Genomic DNA, 15,971 nt, shown 5'->3' on the forward strand with positions numbered 1-15,971 from the left:
GGTACCCACACTGGGGTGGTGTATAACTCCTACAGGCTGAGGTACCCACACTGGGGTGGTGTATAGCTCCTACAGGCTGAGGTACCCACACTGGGGTGGTGTATAGCTCCTACAGGCTGAGGTACCCACACTGGGGTGGTGTATAGCTCCTACAGACTGAGGTACCCACACTGGGGTGGTGTATAACTCCTACAGGCTGAGGTACCCACACTGGGGTGGTATACAACTCCTGAGGTACCCACACTGGGGTGGTGTATAGATCCTAGAGGCTGAGGTACCCACACTGGGGTGGTGTGTAACTCCTACAGGCTGAGGTACCCACACTGGGGTGGTGTATAGCTCCTACAGGCTGAGGTACCCACACTGGGGTGGTGTATAGCTCCTACAGGCTGAGGTACCCACACTGGGGTGGTGTATAACTCCTACAGGCTGAGGTACCCACACTGGGGTGGTGTATAGCTCCTACAGGCTGAGGTACCCACACTGGGGTGGTATACAACTCCTGTACCCACACTGGGGTGGTGTATAGCTCCTACACTGGGGTGGTGTATAGCTCCTACAGGCTGAGGTACCCACACTGGGGTGGTGTATAACTCCTACAGGCTGTATACCCACACTGGGGTGGTATATAGCTCCTACAGGCTGAGGTACCTACACTGGGGTGGTGTGTAACTCCTACAGGCTGAGGTACCCACACTGGGGTGGTGTATAGCTCCTACAGGCTGAGGTACCCACACTGGGGTGGTATATAGCTCCTACAGGCTGAGGTACCCACACTGGGGTGGTGTATAACTCCTACAGGCTGAGGTACCTACACTGGGGTGGTATATAACTCCTACAGGCTGAGGTACCCACACTGGGGTGGTATATAACTCCTGAGGTACCCACACTGGGGTGGTGTATAACTCCTAGAGGCTGAGGTACCCACACTGGGGTGGTGTATAACTCCTACAAGCTGAGGTACCCACACTGGGGTGGTGTATAGCTCCTACAGGCTGAGGTACCCACACTGGGGTGGTGTATAGCTCCTACAGGCTGAGGTACCCACACTGGGGTGGTGTATAGCTCCTACAGGCTGAGGTACCCACACTGGGGTGGTGTGTAACTCCTACAGGCTGAGGTACCCACACTGGGGTGGTGTATAGCTCCTACAGGCTGAGGTACCCACACTGGGGTGGTGTATAACTCCTACAGGCTGAGGTACCCACACTGGGGTGGTGTATAACTCCTACAGGCTGAGGTACCCACACTGGGGTGGTGTATAACTCCTACAGGCTGAGGTACCCACACTGGGGTGGTGTATAGCTCCTACAGGCTGAGGTACCCACACTGGGGTGGTGTATTACTCCTGAGGTACCCACACTGGGGTGGTGTATAGCTCCTACAGGCTGAGGTACCCACACTGGGGTGGTGTATAACTCCTACAGGCTGAGGTACCCACACTGGGGTGGTGTATAACTCCTACAGGCTGAGGTACCCACACTGGGGTGGTATATAGCTCCTACAGGCTGAGGTACCCACACTGGGGTGGTGTATAGCTCCTACAGGCTGAGGTACCCACACTGGGGTGGTGTATAGCTCCTACAGGCTGAGGTACCCACATTGGTGTGGTGTATAGCTCCTACAGGCTGAGGTACCCACACTGGGGTGGTGTATAACTCCTACAGGCTGAGGTACCCACACTGGGGTGGTGTATAACTCCTACAGGCTGAGGTACCCACACTGGGGTGGTGTATAACTCCTATAGGCTGAGGTACCTACACTGGGGTGGTATATAACTCCTACAGGCTGAGGTACCCACACTGGGGTGGTATATAACTCCTGAGGTACCCACAGTGGGTGGTGTATAGCTCCTACAGGCTGAGGTACCCACACTGGCGTGGTGTGTAACTCCTACAGGCTGAGGTACCCACACTGGGGTGGTATATAGCTCCTACAGGCTGAGGTACCCACACTGGGTGGTGTGTAACTCCTACAGGCTGAGGTACCCACACTGGGGTGGTGTATAGCTCCTACAGGCTGAGGTACCCACACTGGGGTGGTATATAGCTCCTACAGGCTAAGGTACCCACACTGGGTTGGTGTATAACTCCCACAGGCTGAGGTACCCACACTGGGGTGGTATATAGCTCCTACAGGCTGAGGTACCCACACTGGGGTGGTGTATAGCTCCTACAGGCTGAGGTACCCACACTGGGGTGGTGTATAGCTCCTACAGGCTGAGGTAGCCACACTGGGGAGGTGTATAACTCCTACAGGCTGAGGTACCAACACTGGGGTGGTGTATAGCTCCTACAGGCTGAGGTACCCACACTGGGGTGGTGTATAACTCCTACAGGCTGAGGTACCCACACTGGGGTGGTGTATAACTCCTACAGGCTGAGGTACCCACACTGGGGTGGTGTATAACTCCTACAGGCTGAGGTACCCACACTGGGGTGGTGTATAGCTCCTACAGGCTGAGGTACCCACACTGGGGTGGTGTATAGCTCCTACAGGCTGAGGTACCCACACTGGGGTGGTGTATAACTCCTACAGGCTGAGGTACCCACACTGGGGTGGTGTATAGCTCCTACAGGCTGAGGTACCCACACTGGCGTGGTGTGTAACTCCTACAGGCTGAGGTACCCACACTGGGGTGGTGTATAGCTCCTACAGGCTGAGGTACCCACACTGGGGTGGTATATAGCTCCTACAGGCTAAGGTACCCACACTGGGTTGGTGTATAACTCCCACAGGCTGAGGTACCCACACTGGGGTGGTATATAGCTCCTACAGGCTGAGGTACCCACACTGGGGTGGTGTATAGCTCCTACAGGCTGAGGTACCCACACTGGGGTGGTGTATAGCTCCTACAGGCTGAGGTAGCAACACTGGGGTGGTGTATAACTCCTACAGGCTGAGGTACCCACACTGGGGTGGTATATAGCTCCTACAGGCTGAGGTACCCACACTGGGGTGGTGTATAGCTCCTACAGGCTGAGGTACCCACACTGGGGTGGTGTACAACTCCTACAGGCTGAGGTAGCAACACTGGGGTGGTGTATAACTCCTACAGGCTGAGGTACCCACACTGGGGTGGTGTATAACTCCTACAGGCTGAGGTACCCACACTGGGGTGGTGTATAGCTCCTACAGGCTAAGGTACCCACACTGGGTTGGTGTATAACTCCTACAGGCTGAGGTACCCACACTGGGGTGGTGTATAACTCCTACAGGCTGAGGTAGCAACACTGGGGTGGTGTATAACTCCTACAGGCTGAGGTAGCAACACTGGGGTGGTGTATAACTCCTACAGGCTGAGGTAGCAACACTGGGGTGGTGTATAACTCCTACAGGCTGGGTACCCACACTGGGGTGGTGTATAACTCCTACAGGCTGAGGTACCCACACTGGGGTGGTGTATAGCTCCTACAGGCTAAGGTACCCACACTGGGGTGGTGTATAACTCCTACAGGCTGAGGTACCCACACTGGGGTGGTGTATAACTCCTACAGGCTGAGGTACCCACACTGGGGTGGTATATAGCTCCTACAGGCTGAGGTACCAACACTGGGGTGGTATATAGCTCCTACAGGCTGAGGTACCCACACTGGGGTGGTGTATAACTCCTACAGGCTGAGGTACCTACACTGGGGTGGTATATAACTCCTACAGGCTGAGGTACCCACACTGGGGTGGTATATAACTCCTGAGGTACCCACACTGGGGTGGTGTATAACTCCTAGAGGCTGAGGTACCCACACTGGGGTGGTGTATAACTCCTACAGGCTGAGGTACCCACACTGGGGTGGTGTATAGCTCCTACAGGCTGAGGTACCCACACTGGGGTGGTGTATAGCTCCTACAGGCTGAGGTACCCACACTGGGGTGGTGTATAGCTCCTACAGGCTGAGGTACCCACACTGGGGTGGTGTGTAACTCCTACAGGCTGAGGTACCCACACTGGGGTGGTGTATAGCTCCTACAGGCTGAGGTACCCACACTGGGGTGGTGTATAACTCCTACAGGCTGAGGTACCCACACTGGGGTGGTGTATAACTCCTACAGGCTGAGGTACCCACACTGGGGTGGTGTATAACTCCTACAGGCTGAGGTACCCACACTGGGGTGGTGTATAGCTCCTACAGGCTGAGGTACCCACACTGGGGTGGTGTATTACTACAGGCTGAGGTACCCACACTGGGGTGGTGTATAGCTCCTACAGGCTGAGGTACCCACACTGGGGTGGTGTATAACTCCTACAGGCTGAGGTACCCACACTGGGGTGGTGTATAACTCCTACAGGCTGAGGTACCCACACTGGGGGGTGGTATATAGCTCCTACAGGCTGAGGTACCCACACTGGGGTGGTGTATAGCTCCTACAGGCTGAGGTACCCACACTGGGGTGGTGTATAGCTCCTACAGGCTGAGGTACCCACACTGGGGTGGTGTATAGCTCCTACAGGCTGAGGTACCCACACTGGGGTGGTGTATAACTCCTACAGGCTGAGGTACCCACACTGGGGTGGTGTATAACTCCTACAGGCTGAGGTACCCACACTGGGGTGGTGTATAACTCCTATAGGCTGAGGTACCTACACTGGGGTGGTATATAACTCCTACAGGCTGAGGTACCCACACTGGGGTGGTATATAACTCCTGAGGTACCCACTGGGTGGTGTATAGCTCCTACAGGCTGAGGTACCCACACTGGCGTGGTGTGTAACTCCTACAGGCTGAGGTACCCACACTGGGGTGGTATATAGCTCCTACAGGCTGAGGTACCCACACTGGCGTGGTGTGTAACTCCTACAGGCTGAGGTACCCACACTGGGGTGGTGTATAGCTCCTACAGGCTGAGGTACCCACACTGGGGTGGTATATAGCTCCTACAGGCTAAGGTACCCACACTGGGTTGGTGTATAACTCCACAGGCTGAGGTACCCACACTGGGGTGGTATATAGCTCCTACAGGCTGAGGTACCCACACTGGGGTGGTGTATAGCTCCTACAGGCTGAGGTACCCACACTGGGGTGGTGTATAGCTCCTACAGGCTGAGGTAGCCACACTGGGGTGGTGTATAACTCCTACAGGCTGAGGTACCAACACTGGGGTGGTGTATAGCTCCTACAGGCTGAGGTACCCACACTGGGGTGGTGTATAACTCCTACAGGCTGAGGTACCCACACTGGGGTGGTGTATAACTCCTACAGGCTGAGGTACCCACACTGGGGTGGTGTATAACTCCTACAGGCTGAGGTACCCACACTGGGGTGGTGTATAGCTCCTACAGGCTGAGGTACCCACACTGGGGTGGTGTATAGCTCCTACAGGCTGAGGTACCCACACTGGGGTGGTGTATAACTCCTACAGGCTGAGGTACCCACACTGGGGTGGTGTATAGCTCCTACAGGCTGAGGTACCCACACTGGGTGGTGTGTAACTCCTACAGGCTGAGGTACCCACACTGGGGTGGTGTATAGCTCCTACAGGCTGAGGTACCCACACTGGGGTGGTGTATAGCTCCTACAGGCTAAGGTACCCACACTGGGGTGGTGTATAACTCCCACAGGCTGAGGTACCCACACTGGGGTGGTATATAGCTCCTACAGGCTGAGGTACCCACACTGGGGTGGTGTATAGCTCCTACAGGCTGAGGTACCCACACTGGGGTGGTGTATAGCTCCTACAGGCTGAGGTAGCAACACTGGGGTGGTGTATAACTCCTACAGGCTGAGGTACCCACACTGGGGTGGTATATAGCTCCTACAGGCTGAGGTACCCACACTGGGGTGGTGTATAGCTCCTACAGGCTGAGGTACCCACACTGGGGTGGTGTATAACTCCTACAGGCTGAGGTAGCAACACTGGGGTGGTGTATAACTCCTACAGGCTGAGGTACCCACACTGGGGTGGTGTATAACTCCTACAGGCTGAGGTAGCAACACTGGGGTGGTGTATAACTCCTACAGGCTGAGGTAGCAACACTGGGGTGGTGTATAACTCCTACAGGCTGAGGTAGCAACACTGGGGTGGTGTATAACTCCTACAGGCTGAGGTACCCACACTGGGGTGGTGTATAACTCCTACAGGCTGAGGTACCCACACTGGGGTGGTGTATAGCTCCTACAGGCTAAGGTACCCACACTGGGGTGGTGTATAACTCCTACAGGCTGAGGTACCCACACTGGGGTGGTGTATAACTCCTACAGGCTGAGGTACCCACACTGGGGTGGTGTATAGCTCCTACAGGCTGAGGTACCCACACTGGGGTGGTGTATAGCTCCTACAGGCTGAGGTAGCAACACTGGGGTGGTGTATAACTCCTACAGGCTGAGGTACCCACACTGGGGTGGTGTATAACTCCTACAGGCTGAGGTACCCACACTGGGGTGGTATATAGCTCCTACAGGCTGAGGTACCCACACTGGGGTGGTGTATAGCTCCTACAGGCTGAGGTACCCACACTGGGGTGGTGTATAACTCCTACAGGCTGAGGTAGCAACACTGGGGTGGTGTATAACTCCTACAGGCTGAGGTACCCACACTGGGGTGGTGTATAACTCCTACAGGCTGAGGTACCCACACTGGGGTGGTGTATAGCTCCTACAGGCTAAGGTACCCACACTGGGGTGGTGTATAACTCCTACAGGCTGAGGTACCCACACTGGGGTGGTGTATAACTCCTACAGGCTGAGGTAGCAACACTGGGGTGGTGTATAACTCCTACAGGCTGAGGTAGCAACACTGGGGTGGTGTATAACTCCTACAGGCTGAGGTAGCAACACTGGGGTGGTGTATAACTCCTACAGGCTGAGGTACCCACACTGGGGTGGTGTATAACTCCTACAGGCTGAGGTACCCACACTGGGGTGGTGTATAGCTCCTACAGGCTGAGGTACCCACACTGGGGTGGTGTATAACTCCTACAGGCTGAGGTACCCACACTGGGGTGGTGTATAACTCCTACAGGCTGAGGTACCCACACTGGGGTGGTGTAGCTCCTACAGGCTGAGGTACCCACACTGGGGTGGTGTATAGCTCCTACAGGCTGAGGTAGCAACACTGGGGTGGTGTATAACTCCTACAGGCTGAGGTACCCACACTGGGGTGGTGTATAGCTCCTACAGGCTGAGGTACCCACACTGGGGTGGTATATAGCTCCTACAGGCTAAGGTACCCACACTGGGTTGGTGTATAACTCCCACAGGCTGAGGTACCCACACTGGGGTGGTATATAGCTCCTACAGGCTGAGGTACCCACACTGGGGTGGTGTATAGCTCCTACAGGCTGAGGTACCCACACTGGGGTGGTGTATAGCTCCTACAGGCTGAGGTAGCAACACTGGGGTGGTGTATAACTCCTACAGGCTGAGGTACCCACACTGGGGTGGTATATAGCTCCTACAGGCTGAGGTACCCACACTGGGGTGGTGTATAGCTCCTACAGGCTGAGGTACCCACACTGGGGTGGTGTATAACTCCTACAGGCTGAGGTAGCAACACTGGGGTGGTGTATAACTCCTACAGGCTGAGGTACCCACACTGGGGTGGTGTATAACTCCTACAGGCTGAGGTAGCAACACTGGGGTGGTGTATAACTCCTACAGGCTGAGGTAGCAACACTGGGGTGGTGTATAACTCCTACAGGCTGAGGTAGCAACACTGGGGTGGTGTATAACTCCTACAGGCTGAGGTACCCACACTGGGGTGGTGTATAACTCCTACAGGCTGAGGTACCCACACTGGGGTGGTGTATAGCTCCTACAGGCTAAGGTACCCACACTGGGGTGGTGTATAACTCCTACAGGCTGAGGTACCCACACTGGGGTGGTGTATAACTCCTACAGGCTGAGGTACCCACACTGGGGTGGTGTATAGCTCCTACAGGCTGAGGTACCCACACTGGGGTGGTGTATAGCTCCTACAGGCTGAGGTAGCAACACTGGGGTGGTGTATAACTCCTACAGGCTGAGGTACCCACACTGGGGTGGTGTATAACTCCTACAGGCTGAGGTACCCACACTGGGGTGGTATATAGCTCCTACAGGCTGAGGTACCCACACTGGGGTGGTGTATAGCTCCTACAGGCTGAGGTACCCACACTGGGGTGGTGTATAACTCCTACAGGCTGAGGTAGCAACACTGGGGTGGTGTATAACTCCTACAGGCTGAGGTACCCACACTGGGGTGGTGTATAACTCCTACAGGCTGAGGTACCCACACTGGGGTGGTGTATAGCTCCTACAGGCTAAGGTACCCACACTGGGTTGGTGTATAACTCCTACAGGCTGAGGTACCCACACTGGGGTGGTGTATAACTCCTACAGGCTGAGGTAGCAACACTGGGGTGGTGTATAACTCCTACAGGCTGAGGTAGCAACACTGGGGTGGTGTATAACTCCTACAGGCTGAGGTAGCAACACTGGGGTGGTGTATAACTCCTACAGGCTGAGGTACCCACACTGGGGTGGTGTATAACTCCTACAGGCTGAGGTACCCACACTGGGGTGGTGTATAGCTCCTACAGGCTAAGGTACCCACACTGGGGTGGTGTATAACTCCTACAGGCTGAGGTACCCACACTGGGGTGGTGTATAACTCCTACAGGCTGAGGTACCCACACTGGGGTGGTGTATAGCTCCTACAGGCTGAGGTACCCACACTGGGGTGGTGTATAGCTCCTACAGGCTGAGGTAGCAACACTGGGGTGGTGTATAACTCCTACAGGCTGAGGTACCCACACTGGGGTGGTGTATAACTCCTACAGGCTGAGGTACCCACACTGGGGTGGTATATAGCTCCTACAGGCTGAGGTACCCACACTGGGGTGGTGTATAGCTCCTACAGGCTGAGGTACCCACACTGGGGTGGTGTATAACTCCTACAGGCTGAGGTAGCAACACTGGGGTGGTGTATAACTCCTACAGGCTGAGGTACCCACACTGGGGTGGTGTATAGCTCCTACAGGCTAAGGTACCCACACTGGGTTGGTGTATAACTCCTACAGGCTGAGGTACCCACACTGGGGTGGTGTATAACTCCTACAGGCTGAGGTAGCAACACTGGGGTGGTGTATAACTCCTACAGGCTGAGGTAGCAACACTGGGGTGGTGTATAACTCCTACAGGCTGAGGTAGCAACACTGGGGTGGTGTATAACTCCTACAGGCTGAGGTACCCACACTGGGGTGGTGTATAACTCCTACAGGCTGAGGTACCCACACTGGGGTGGTGTATAGCTCCTACAGGCTAAGGTACCCACACTGGGGTGGTGTATAACTCCTACAGGCTGAGGTACCCACACTGGGGTGGTGTATAACTCCTACAGGCTGAGGTACCCACACTGGGGTGGTGTATAGCTCCTACAGGCTGAGGTACCCACACTGGGGTGGTGTATAGCTCCTACAGGCTGAGGTACCCACACTGGGGTGGTGTATAGCTCCTACAGGCTGAGGTACCCACACTGGGGTGGTATATAGCTCCTACAGATGACAATACTCTCTAGTCTAGACCAACCTCAGGCACTGAATTTAATTTATTTGGGTAAAAAAAAAAAAAAAAAAAAAAGAGCACTTTCAACGAAAATCCATCTTTCCAAAGTGGTCTATAAAAGGTAACAACAAATCACGCCTAAGGATTAAAAGACAAGGTTACCTCTCATTCCTCCATCCTCGGGCCTGGGTAGAAGAGGGGGATGAAGAGGAGGGAGAGGAGGAGCAGAAGAGAGTCCCCTCCCTCTCCACAGTCGTCCTGACTGTCTCCTCTCTCTCCCTCCTCTCCCCTGCCCCCCTCCTCTTCTCCTCGTCCTCCTTCGTTCTCCACGACTACCACCGACCCTGGCGGTTACCAGGGCAGCGGCGGCTGCTTCGGCAGCTGCGATCATTGCGGTACCGTTCTCCCCCGGAACAGGAGGAGGCCTGAGAGTAAACTCTTTAAAGTTGTCCTGGGCCTTGATCGAGTGAAGGATGGAGGAGAACGGCTGTTTACACAGAGGACATTCCACCTGGAGATCAGAAATAACAAATTATTTATTAATCCTAGAGGGGAAATCGGTTTGTCAATCATTCCAGTAATCAAGAGCAATGATATTATAAAAACACACAAAAGTCAAGCTTAGTACTTGTTCTGTGCACAAAAATGTAGTGCACTACATAGGGAATAGGGTGCTATTTGGGACGTATTGGGTCTGATAAAGGTAGTGCACTTCATAAGGAATAGGGTGCTATTTGGGATGTATTGGGTCTGATCAAAGGTAGTGCACTACATAGGGAATAGGGTGCTATTTGGGACGTATTGTCTGATCAAAGGTAGTGCACTACATAGGGAATAGGGTGCTATTTGGGATGTATTGGGTCTGATCAAAGGTAGTGCACTACATAGGGAATAGGGTGCTATTTGGGACATATTGGGTCTGATCAAAGGTAGTGCACTACATAGGGAATAGGGTGCTATTTGGGATGTATTGGGTCTGATCAAAGGTAGTGCACTACATAGGGAATAGGGTGCTATTTGGGACATATTGGGTCTGATCAAAGGTAGTGCACTACATAGGGAATAGGGTGCTATTTGGGACGTATTGGGTCTGATCAAAGGTAGTGCACTACATAGGGAATAGGGTGCTATTTGGGAGACTCCTACCTTGTTGTTGCTCCACTCCTGTATGCACCGGAAGCAGAAACGATGGAGGCACCTGTTCAGGTAACGAAGAAACGGGTGAAACGGGTGACACCTTAAACCTGACAACAATGCTGCTGGGCTAAAATAATATACGTCTTCGTCAGGTGACGGCTGCTGAAGTCAGAACTTATATTTGGGTAAAGCACCTTGGGAGCTGCAATATGCCGGGCCTCTCATTCATTTACCAAGGCCCTAGTTTTGGCGCACCAGGACTACTGTTCAGTTGTGTGTTCATGTAACCGATGTGAAATGGCTGGCTATAGGGAGGGGCGAGGAGAGGGACGGAAGAGAGAGAGAGGGAGGGAGGGGCGAGGAGAGGGACGGAAGAGAGAGAGGGAGGGAGGGGCGAGGAGAGGGACGGAAGAGAGAGAGGGAGGGAGGGGCGAGGAGAGGGACGGAAGAGAGAGAGGGAGGGAGGGGCGAGGAGAGGGACGGAAGAGAGAGAGGGAGGGAGGGGCGAGGAGAGGGACGGAAGAGAGAGAGGGAGGGAGGGGGGCGAGGAGAGGGACGGAAGAGAGAGAGGGAGGGAGGGGCGAGGAGAGGGACGGAAGAGAGAGAGGGAGGGAGGGGCGAGGAGAGGGACGGAAGAGAGAGAGGGAGGGAGGGGCGAGGAGAGGGACGGAAGAGAGAGAGGGAGGGAGGGGCGAGGAGAGGGACGGAAGAGAGAGAGGGAGGGAGGGGCGAGGAGAGGGACGGAAGAGAAAGAGGGAGGGAGAGGCGAGGAGAGGGACGGAAGAGAGAGAGGGAGGGAGGGGCGAGGAGAGGGACGGAAGAGAGAGAGGGAGGGAGGGGCGAGGAGAGGGACGGAAGAGAGAGAGGGAGGGAGGGGCGAGGAGAGGGACGGAAGAGAGAGAGGGAGGGAGGGGCGAGGAGAGGGACGGAAGAGAGAGAGGGAGGGAGGGGCGAGGAGAGGGACGGAAGAGAGAGGGAGGGAGGGGCGAGGAGAGGGACGGAAGAGAGAGAGGGAGGGAGGGGCGAGGAGAGGGACGGAAGAGAGAGAGGGAGGGAGAGGCGAGGAGAGGGACGGAAGAGAGAGAGGGAGGGAGGGGCGAGGAGAGGGACGGAAGAGAGAGAGGGAGGGAGGGGCGAGGAGAGGGACGGAAGAGAGAGAGGGAGGGAGGGGCGAGGAGAGGGACGGAAGAGAGAGAGGGAGGGAGGGGCGAGGAGAGGGACGGAAAGAGAGAGAGGGAGGGAGGGGCGAGGAGAGGGACGGAAGAGAGAGAGGGAGGGAGGGGCGAGGAGAGGGACGGAAGAGAGAGAGGGAGGGAGGGGCGAGGAGAGGGACGGAAGAGAGAGAGGGAGGGAGGGGCGAGGAGAGGGACGGAAGAGAGAGAGGGAGGGAGGGGCGAGGAACGGAAGAGAGAGGGAGGGAGGGAGGGGCGAGGAGAGGGATGGAAGAGAGAGAGGGAGGGAGGGAGGGGCGAGGAGAGGGACGGAAGAGAGAGAGGGAGGGAGGGACGGGGAGGGGCGAGGAGAGGGATGGAAGAGAGAGGAGGGAGGGGCAAGGAGAGGGACGGAAGAGAGAGAGGGAGGGAGGGGCAAGAGAGGGAGGGCAGTTGGAAGAGAGGGATGTGCAGGGGGGCAGGAGAGGGACGGAAGAGAGGGAGGGGGCCAGGGAGATTGGGAAGGGAAGAGAGAGAGGGAGGGGCGAGGAGAGGGTTGAAGAGAGAGAGGGAGGGAGGGGCTCAGGAGAGGAGGGAAGAGAGAGAGGGATTGGCGAGAGACTCATCTGGAAGAGAGGGGCAGGAGAGGGATGGAAGAGAGGGAGGGGCGAGGAGAGGGAGGGAAGCAGCACTGGTACATTCAGGTGCGGCACAGAAGGACTTACGCAAATTGCAGTTGGTCCTAAACTTAGAAGCACTTAGATGTGCAGGGAGGACAAACGTCAATGACATGTCAATCTCTCCTGGTTCAAAGTCCAGGAGAGATTGACTGCATCACAATTGGTCTTTGTGCGAGGTATTGATGTGTTGAGGTGTTGAAGGTACTGAACTGTCTGCTCAAGCAGTTGGTAACACAGTTCAGACACTCATCTGTACAACACAAGACATGCAACCAGAGGTCTCTTCACCGTTCAGACACTCATCAGTACAACACAAGACATGCAACCAGAGGTCTCTTCACAGTTCAGACACTCATCTGTACAACACAAGACATGCAACCAGAGGTCTCTTCACAGTTCAGACACTCATCTGTACAACACAAGACATGCAACCAGAGGTCTCTTCACAGTTCAGACACTCATCTGTACAACACAACACATGCAACCAGAGGTCTCTTCACAGTTCAGACACTCATCTGTACAACACAAGACATGCAACCAGAGGTCTCTTCACAGTTCAGACACTCATCTGTACAACACAACACATGGAACCAGAGGTCTCTTCACAGTTCAGACACTCATCAGTACAACACAAGACATTCAACCAGAGGTCTCTTCACAGTTCAGACACTCATCAGTACAACACAAGACATGCAACCAGAGGTCTCTTCACAGTTCAGACACTCATCAGTACAACACAAGACATGCAACCAGAGGTCTCTTCACAGTTCAGACACTCATCAGTACAACACAAGACATGCAACCAGAGGTCTCTTCACAGTTCAGACACTCATCAGTACAACACAAGACATTCAACCAGAGGTCTCTTCACAGTTCAGACACTCATCAGTACAACACAAGACATTCAACCAGAGGTCTCTTCACCGTTCAGACACTCATCAGTACAACACAAGACATGCAACCAGAGGTCTCTTCACAGTTCAGACACTCATCTGTACAACACAAGACATGCAACCAGAGGTCTCTTCACAGTTCAGACACTCATCTGTACAACACAAGACATACAACCAGAGGTCTCTTCACAGTTCCAGAACAGAGGGACACACACGGTATTAAATGCATTTTGCATTGTATGTGGTATGTGATATGTGGGTGTCTCCCTACACTAGCTGTGGGAATGGCTAAATTGCAATGTAAACGTAGTGATATGTATATTATGCATTTTATTTATGGTTTCCTGTTTGGACCCCAGGAAGAGTAGCCTCGGCAGCAGCTAATTGTGATCCTAATACCTGTCCAGGTAAGACATGTTGTTGAAACGGTCCAGACAGATTGGGCATTTAGAGTCAGGAGACGCTTCGGCCGACACCGACTGAGAGGAGGTCTTAGAGGTTTCTTCCTGTTCCTGACCACCTCCTCCGCTCTCCCGCCGCCGGACACGCAGTTTCATCTTGGTAGGGGCCATCTTCTAGAGGGGGGGAAGAAGGTGTCAGGTCAGTCGATACGAGACAAATCAATTGGAAACATTTTGCTACAGCGCATGTATAAGAATAATGTAGATTAGCCTACTATGGGAATGTGAGTCCACAAACATGTGACCAGGGGCTAGTCTAGTGCCTAAACCTTCACCACGACTCTCTGTTCCATTACATTACACATATAAGAGTCATTGGACAAAGGCTGTGTCGCTTGGGTCTGAACATTAACAGGCATCGCTTGGGTCTGAACATTAACAGGCATCGCTTGGTGTTTTGGAAACATAAGGACCTTATCTGCGAAAATAAATGTTTTTTTTTTAAAAAGGTTAAATTGATAAACACTTTTATAGGGTTCCCTCACGGGCATATCTCCACGTTACAGAACAACTGTGTGTAAACGGATGACAGACGCCAAACGTGTCGTCACTGGAAAAACACTGTTGGCAGCAACTGTGTTAAAACGGTGAAAACAGTGTAGAGTAAAACGCGCTGCGTTTCCGGTGATACGGCCTCTGCAGAACTCAGGGTACTTTACTGCGCTTCTTGAGAAGGAAGTTGTCAAGATATCAAGTTCACCTACCGTCAACCTAACCATGTCAACGCGTAACTATACAGACACTCGAGAGGCGCACGGCGCTGCGGTTCAGAGGTCAAGTCGGTCTACGCCTGCCACACCACCCATTCCCCCGACACACATTTTCAGATCAAGCATAAATGGTTTCTTATTGGGGTTTTTTAGCGACCAGATCTAGCACATATATATTATTCACAGCTGGCTTTGGTAACGACGTGCTGCTTCCACTTCCGCCCAGCTAACGAGCTAAACCTGAATGCTAACCATCCGTGCCCTGGTTCATCGCTCACCAATCGCAGTCACTCACTAGTTACCTATAAAGATAGCTAGGTAGCTACATCACTAGCACTAATGATGATAATCAAACGAAAAAAAAAAAAAAAAAAACATAGGTTGATAACTAGGTCGTCAGCTGACAGGCTAGCCGAGTAACGTTAGCCAGCTAACATGGTTAGCTAACGTCTTTTTTCCTACCTGACGACTCGAATCCCTGCAGAGATCTCCGGTTCACGGTCAAAACATCACCTAACGTTACCAACGAATCCGTTAGTTCTAACTATCTGACGACATTACGGTGAATGCAGACCTAAAGAAAGGTTATAAATTGTCAAATGTATGGTGGGATGTCGACAAAACTTGGTGTGTTGTGAATCAGAAAGCAGAGCGCAAATCGGTAACAAAGAGGATTGTGGGATACTGGAGGACTTTCCCTTCGCGCAGCCGCACACGTTACTAATGTCCAGGGGAGATTAGAGGTTTTGGTTGATTGATTGTGTCCACATTTGTTGATGTTGGTAGAACCTATTTCATCTTCACTTCTTATTTTGAAAGAGGAAGTCAAGTACTTTAAGCATATGTTTTAATTTCAGTCTCCTCCATCTCCACTAAGTATTACACGTCCACTTCCCGTCTATAAATGAGCAAATTGTCATCTACTTGTTAGATTTCAGACCTGGTGCCCAGTTTTCCGACAGTGATGGAATGTTTTAACGATGTCACTGACACCCGTTCCCCCAAAACACCACGCGGTGCACTCGTTTCAAAGCGTCGTTACAGGAGCTGTCCTGCGCTGAAAATGACTCCAGAATATAGGCTAAAGAGCTTGCTGTAGCTCGTAAATGATTCATGGCTATTTAACGTATTTTTATTTCATTTTTTTACACAATACAGTTTTCCCACGAAGAGAAGACATGTTCCGTATGCTTTTATGAGGTGTTTGTATCAAGTTCTTTATCATGCTATTTTGTTATTATGTTTGATCATGGAAACACGGCATTTCTTCAGTTTGTCTAGACGGAGCAAGAATCAATAACGCCAAAGTCGCTCGTTCCACCATTCAATATAGAAAATATCAATTTGACTTTAAAAAATTAGGATGACTACACATATATGAAAGTGAATATTTAGCCTAATAATCTAGCTATTATACAATGCAGTTATCTTGGGTTTATTTTATTTTATTATCCTTGCTT

At 52.9% G+C, this 15,971-nt stretch overlaps 1 protein-coding gene across 9 annotated transcripts in view; it reads right to left on the reverse strand.

Moving 5' to 3' along the window:
- LOC121839432 (E3 ubiquitin-protein ligase Topors-like) overlaps positions 1 to 15,199 on the reverse strand; it is a 67,247-nt gene extending 52,048 nt beyond the window's left edge. For 2 of the 9 annotated variants that reach the window (XM_042298546.1, XM_042298549.1), the window contains exons 1-4: positions 14,506 to 14,647; positions 13,740 to 13,915; positions 10,626 to 10,677; positions 9,642 to 9,990 (exon numbers count right to left, since the gene is read on the reverse strand). In XM_042298546.1, coding sequence (XP_042154480.1) covers positions 9,642 to 9,990; positions 10,626 to 10,677; positions 13,740 to 13,915; positions 14,506 to 14,520 — 592 coding nt within the window. In that variant the 5' untranslated portion in view covers positions 14,521 to 14,647. Of the gene's footprint in view, positions 1 to 9,641; positions 9,991 to 10,625; positions 10,678 to 13,739; positions 13,916 to 14,505; positions 14,700 to 14,973 lie in introns of those variants that run through there. The other 7 variants (XM_042298543.1, XM_042298542.1, XM_042298545.1 and 4 more) reach the window with 6 other exon arrangements.
- Positions 15,200 to 15,971: the final 772 nt, after the last annotated feature.

Source organism: Oncorhynchus tshawytscha, linkage group LG15 (assembly GCF_018296145.1).
Source record: "Oncorhynchus tshawytscha isolate Ot180627B linkage group LG15, Otsh_v2.0, whole genome shotgun sequence".
Lineage (NCBI taxonomy): Eukaryota > Metazoa > Chordata > Actinopteri > Salmoniformes > Salmonidae > Oncorhynchus > Oncorhynchus tshawytscha.